Here is a 6,311-nt window from a genome sequence, read left to right on the forward strand (position 1 = left end):
TGTACAGTGTAGTACGTTCCCAATGGTTACTCCCAAAGGGACACAATTCTCCTAACCTCCTTGGCAGAGCTGTTTATTCAGGTGGGGAGAAACAGACTCAGACATGGGCTTGACGGAGAGGAACCAACAGCTGCATTATGGGAATAGCAGGTGCTCTGAGGGGAAGTGAGGAAAAACTCCTCTGTGTCACCATGCAGCAATACAACAGAACCCATGCTTCTCACAGTAAAGGTTTATTTGGTGTTCATAACCCTTCAGCGAAAGGGTGGCTCCTTCACACTACGTAAAAGCCTTGTAAATGCATTGCAAAAGCAGTAAAAATGCTTTAAACCGAGAGAAGGGAAGGAAAGCTTGTGCAGGAAGGAAGTTGAAGCCTCTTCGGGTGTCAGAAGAGACCAGAAAGAATGGTCCCATTATTTCATTAAAGCAGTCACAAAGACACGGGTTTTTGCTGCACTCAAGCTGCTTGCTCCCCAAAGAGAAGCCAGTGTGCACTCTACTGTTTGTGCCTCCTATACCTCAATGTGCCACTTAGAAGCTGACTTCCAACATGTGTACAAAGCATGCTCAGCCGGACGTTCCTAACTTGTTCCAGAAGGTAGAGAGACATGTGGCAGGTCGAGCAGCTGCACTAAAGGGAGGCCTGGGGTGCTGTGGCTGTGCTGTGAACAGCTGGCCCAGCTTCGGGTCTCTGGATCAGTCTTCTGGTCCACCTGCTTTCTTAGCTGTGCTGGTCTGGAGGAGCCATGGTCTCGGGGATCGGGTATTCCAAAGCATTGCAGTCATCCGAGAGGAACACCAAGTCCTGGAAAAGACGAGCAAGCAGTGAACTGGTGTGCTGCTGTGGGTGTCTCTGAAGCCCTCGAGCAGTCCTAGGGCTCCTGTCACCCTCCAAGACTGCCCGAGCATTGCTGGTGTGTAGAAATGCACCCTGTCCCCAAGGAGAGCTTGTGTCTTCTTTCTTCATATTTTCATTGGAATTTGCTTAGGCTTTGGTTGACCAGATGGACAGATGGCTGAGTGGTGGGCAGAATGAATGGATGCAGCTATTGCAAAATAGCACTAGCTCCCACCTCCAGCTAGTTCAGCCAGTGCATACCACACACCAGGAGGCACTCTACTAATTTCAACTTCCTTTCCCCATGAAAAACCAAGGGATTTCAGGAACAAAGAGGGACTGTCATAGGAGAAAGCACCTGGAGGGGAGGGCCTTACTCTGGCCAGGCTGGTGCCTCCATGTGTACATACACAAGCCTCCCACATACTCTCCCCACACACTCACACCCATACACACAAGGGGAAGACAGAGGAGATAGCTCAGCAGGTAAAACCATTTTCTGCACAAGCATGATGATCATGTTCAAATCCCCAGCACCCACGTAAGAGGCTGTGTATCATTGTGCACATGCAATATCAGTACTATGGGGAGCATAGAGGAAGAATATTTGGGGCCTGCTGTCTGCCAGACTAGCTCAAGGAAATAGGTAGAGGGTGACAGAGCAAGATGCTGATGTCTCCTCCTGGCCTCTGCTTGTGTACTTGTGTACATACACCACACGTCCATATTCTCTCTCTCTCTCTCTCTCTCTCTCTCTCTCTCTCTCTCTCTCTCTCTCTCTCTCTCTCTCTCTCACCCCAGTATCTTTTTAAGGATCTTGCAATTTAGAATTGCACATTAGTCACCTTGCTAGGTATCTTAGGAAGAGGCAGTATAGCAGTCCCACTGCAAGGGTGTCATTATTAGGACCTTTTATTTTATTTATTATTATTGGCCCTGATGTCACCAGAGGGCCACTAAATCCCCAGCTCACTCCTGAGCTGTGAAGAAGTGTCAGGGAAGGTGAAGATGAGGACACATTACAGAGCTATCCGGGGCTGGCTGGATCTGTGGGACCACAGTGCTAGCTTTCTGTTCCCTTCCTCCCCAGCCCCTCTGGTGACACTCATTCCCACCCAGACCCTCCTCCTTCAGAAAGCGTCCTGTGACTCCCTCTGGCTCTTGCACTCTGCCTCCAGTGTCCATGGAATAGCCTAGAAGTGAGTCATCTGCACGGGCTCCATGTGCAGCGTGGGAGGCCCGGGCCCCCATTCTGAGTCCTGCTCACTTAACAAGGGTGTCTACTGTTGTAGAAAGCCTTCTTGGAGCGGAAGTCCCTCCCCCAGCCCTCCTCCCTGTGATGCCCATATGAGAAAAGGGCTCCCGAGTGCCTCACACACCCGTCTGCAGAAGGAGTTCATGATGGTATACAGCTTCCGCACTCTGTCCTTCAGAGTGTCCACTTCGGCCATTTTCCAGCACTGAGGAGAGGCCATGAAGTCCCGCAGCTTGGCCAGCACACAGTAATTCTGAGCGTGGGGACAAGAGAGGGCTTTGGGAGAAGTAGGAGCCAGAGGCCCAGAGACTGAGCACATGAGTCCTCCCACATAGCGTAAGACCTCTCCTCACCCTGGCTGCCCCCTCAGACAGCAGCAGAGGCAGTTCACACCCACCCCACCCTACCCTTCCCCACCCCACCCCACCCTTCCCCACCCCACCCACCCCACCCCATCCTTCCCCACCCCACCCACCCCACCCCGCTCCACCCCACCAGGCAACACTCTCTTACATGGATATCCAGGTAGAGCTGGGGCAAGTACCTCACACACGAATCCTGCAGGAAGGAAGCAAGTGGATGGGGCAGCTGGTCACAGTCTGTTCCCTGCCAGCTGTCCCCAGCCAACAGCCCCAGAACTTTTTATTCCCCCCAATGCCATGGCACTCACAGCGCATCTTGCATCATGGCACCTGCTCTCCCAGAATCTTTCTTCAAAGCATAAACTTTGCAATACTGTGAATCAGGGCACCATTTTATACAAACACATGTGTACAGACATGCACAAACGTGTGTGTGATATTACATAGTACTATAGGTATAATGTGTTCATATATGTAAGCTGATTTTTAGAGTAGCTAGCTGTGTGAAGACTACATACCCACATAAATATATTATATATTTATCTATATGAGCACTTTAAGCTATAGCACAGACACAGCAAAATATGCAAGATATAACATTGCACCATTAAGAGGTGTGTGTGTGTGTGTGTGTGTGTGTGTGTGTGTGTGTGTGTGTGTGCAGGACCAAGGGCCTGCATATCTAGTGCCCTCCCCTCTGTGAACCTCCGTGTGACCTGGGTTGCTGTTTCCCTTCTCTGTGACTCAGTTCCCCAGCTGTGAAATAGAAGAGGGGGTGTTTTGTCTTCCACTTGGTCCCAGTCTGCAGTTCTGCCCTTGCCACCTAGCATCAGATGTCCCTAAGCTGATTCAGGGCAAGGGACTCGGTCACAACTGTCTAAAGAAGTGCTGCACAAATGACCGTAAGTTTATCTGATGGAGTTGTTACTATGCAGCCTGCAAAGCCCCTGGTGCTATGTAATACATATTTTACCAGGGTAACTGCGGGGGGCGGGGGGGGGGGGGGCAAATGCCGGCCTCCAAGTGTTATAGCAGCAGCTGCCTCTAGGTGGCAGGATCACAAACACTTTTTTTTCTCCGTCCTTTGTGCGTTTTCTTACTGTTCTATGGTCTCTTTTACCATGAGACAGTAATGCATGTGATTTAACTTTTGAAAAGAAAATACAGCGTGTTAAGATAATGTGAACCCTAATACCTGAGGAATTTGGGGCTCTCTTTGAAGTGTGTGCAGGCAGCCGAGTAACACTTTTGAAGTTTACCCAGGCTCTCAGGGAGTCGGATGTGTTTTGCTTCTATTAGAGATAAGCCGGCAAAGGACCTTGACTTTTCTTCTCTTGAGGCACTCCTCAGGGGACCCCCTGAGTCCCTGAGGTCTTCCTCTGAGGATAGGGCTAACATCCTTAACGCTTGTCCTGTGTCCCTATAGTCAATGCTTTCAGCCTCATTGCACCCAGGAGGATGCTATTATCCCCCTTCTTTACAGAAGATGGAGCTCAGACAAGGGCTGAGTAATTGTCCCACAGTCCCTCAGCAGAAAAGGAGTGTGTCCCCCCTCGGCATACATTGCTGGTCGTTAGGCTAATGACAGAAACAAAGATGCTTAATTCGTTAGTTCTGTGTAACTCTAAACTTCTAGTCTCTGTAGGGAGCTGTTTTTTTTTTTTTTAATTTTATCTTATTTTTTTTTATCTGTCTGTCTGTCTGTCTATCATCTATCTGTCTTCTCAAGGCAAGGGAGGCAAGTGAGGAACTTACCTCGGGTTCTGAAGCCTGCAGGCTCTGAAAGTCAGCCATGATCTCACGGCTCAGGGCCAGCATCCGGGAGTAGCAGGTGGGGGGCGCAGGCTGTACTGCCAGAGGCCAGACCACCACCGTCAGCAGCGGCAGCCACAGAGGCAGTGTCCAGGACGCCATTGTGCCTGCTGCCTACCGCTGGGCCAGCTGCCCCTTTAAAAAGCGGCTGGGGGTATATCCAGGGCTCAGGCTCCCCTCCTTTTTCCTGTGGAGCCCCTGCCAGGGCCAGGCATGCAGGGAGGGTGGGGCCAAGGATGTGACACGCCCATAGGGTATCTGGGACACTGGCTTCTTTCAGAAGGAAGCTGTAATAAGGGGAGGGGGGAATTTCAGGTTTGGGGAACTGGAGGCACCTAGAAGGGAAACAGGCACTCATTTTCTACCAAAAAATTCTCTTATGGCAGAACGAGCAGCTGAGAGGGTCAGAGGGGAATAGGGAGAGATGGGAGAATGGGAGATTGAATCAGAGGCCAGGAAGGGGCAGTCTTGCCCAGTGTCAGAGTTGTGGCGGCGGGTGTGAGGGGGTAGAGGTGGGGGACGACTGTTTCCTAAGACTGGCTGATCTCCCAGGGCAAAATTCAGAGTAGAGGACTAGGGTGCCCCTGATCCTTCCAGTCTGCTGAGCAGGACAATGTGTAGGGCTGGGATCAGGCAGACATACAGCAGCCACTAAGCAGGATGGAGACTGTCGGATGCAGCTCTAGTCCTGGAGGAGAGGCTTCCTCTGCACCTCTTGACTGTGTGACCAGCCCTGAGCCCCCACTATGGGCCCCAGAGACAGAAAAAGAAAAGCCTGCATCTTTTTAGGGCTGAAGCAGCTCTGAAGGGGAAAGCACTTAGATGCCGAGGTACAGAATGCCTTCATCCTCTTTCTGGCTCCATCCTTGGACCAATGTCTGCTTTACTCTCCCACCGAGTGCAACCGCTTGACATGTGTCCCCAGCTCAGGTCACGGTGACGAATAGTCAGGATGGCTGCACAGGCCAGGCCGAGCTTATGCCAGGCACGTTGCCACGCCAGGAGTCACCAAGACTTCTGAGCTAATGTTATGGCCTCCTCTAAAGTCTGACCTTGCCACAGGAAACAGTCCCAAAGAGTGAGGCTCACAGAACCCTATGTGTTGCTTAGATGTCAACACACATCAGGGTGACTACAGTAGCATCTGCCACGCTTCACAGCACAGCCCCATAGTGTGTGGGTCACTCTTTCCCCAGACAAGAAAACAGAGGGTCCTGGGGAGTATGACACTGGGTAGCAGCGCCAGGACTCTAGACCCATGTCTGGACCTGCCTGGCACCAAAGCCTGCTGCTTCCAGGGGCCTGGCTGAGCTGCTCATTTGATGACCTCAGCGACAGAAACAGAGCATGGTGTCCCAGATGCAGACGGGACTGAGGTAGCCGCAGGGATGAATACCTGGCCCCGTGTTTGTGGGACAGTCCCCTCCCCTGAGACCTGGCGCCTGTTCCCTGTCTGTAAACAGGTGGCTTCAGCCTGGGCAATGTCTGCCATCCCTGTCAGTCCCCACACTTTGTTTATCTATTTTCCAGTGTTCAGAACCCTGGGTAGGGATCAGAAGTTGCCTCTTCCTGTTTTGTAGACACCGATGTGTTCCCCAGAATCCTTCAGGGAGTTGACCTTGGACCTGGGGTGAGCAGCACTCAGTGGGCAGAACGGTGTGGGGTTCTGGGGGCAGATCACCAAACAGCGCCTTTCCGATGGATGTAGTCTGCACACTCTGGCCTTAGTGGTGCAGGGACTGTGTGGCTCCTGGCAAATGCATCACCTCACCAGGGACTTGCAGGTCTGTTTGAGATGCCCTAGGACTTCAGGACGTGTCAACACTGACCTCAAATCCAGGGCACAGAGAAAACCAAACTGAGGTTCCAAACAAGTCCCCTGCAGCATTTTAACATCGTGCTGCTGTGTGTGTTTGAGTTGAGACAAATGCGTCACTGGGAGCCTGATCCTGTTCCTCTAGGTTACCATGTGGGGCTGTGAGCAGAGCTTCTTTCATGATTCAGATGAGCTCCAAGCCCTGGGATGGCTTCTGGGCCTGGCACT

The 6,311-nt window shown here is 51.8% G+C and overlaps 1 protein-coding gene across 1 annotated transcript; it reads right to left on the bottom strand.

Moving 5' to 3' along the window:
* Positions 1 to 217: 217 nt before the first annotated feature.
* On the bottom strand, positions 218 to 4,475 carry Cytl1 (cytokine like 1). The gene is made up of 4 exons (XM_006985612.4): positions 4,211 to 4,475; positions 2,607 to 2,651; positions 2,218 to 2,346; positions 218 to 805 (listed from the first exon to the last, which is right to left on the bottom strand). The coding sequence occupies exons 1-4, from the start codon at positions 4,367 to 4,369 to the stop codon at positions 722 to 724; spliced, it is 417 nt and encodes a 138-aa protein (XP_006985674.1). The 5' UTR covers positions 4,370 to 4,475; the 3' UTR covers positions 218 to 721.
* Between the last annotated feature and the right edge of the window lie 1,836 nt (positions 4,476 to 6,311).

The sequence above is a fragment of the Peromyscus maniculatus genome, chromosome 10 (genome assembly GCF_049852395.1).
Source record: "Peromyscus maniculatus bairdii isolate BWxNUB_F1_BW_parent chromosome 10, HU_Pman_BW_mat_3.1, whole genome shotgun sequence".
NCBI lineage: Eukaryota > Metazoa > Chordata > Mammalia > Rodentia > Cricetidae > Peromyscus > Peromyscus maniculatus.

Excerpts from the sequence above, each read along its gene's own strand:
- Cytl1 (XM_006985612.4), bottom strand. The coding sequence starts at position 4,369 with ATGGCGTCCTGGACACTGCCTCTGTGGCTGCCGCTGCTGACGGTGGTG. Across the intron at positions 2,652-4,210 it reads TGCAGGCTTCAGAACCCGAG|GATTCGTGTGTGAGGTACTT; the intron begins GTAAGTTCCTCA and ends TCCTTCCTGCAG. Across the intron at positions 2,347-2,606 it reads AGCTCTACCTGGATATCCAT|AATTACTGTGTGCTGGCCAA; the intron begins GTAAGAGAGTGT and ends CCCCACGCTCAG.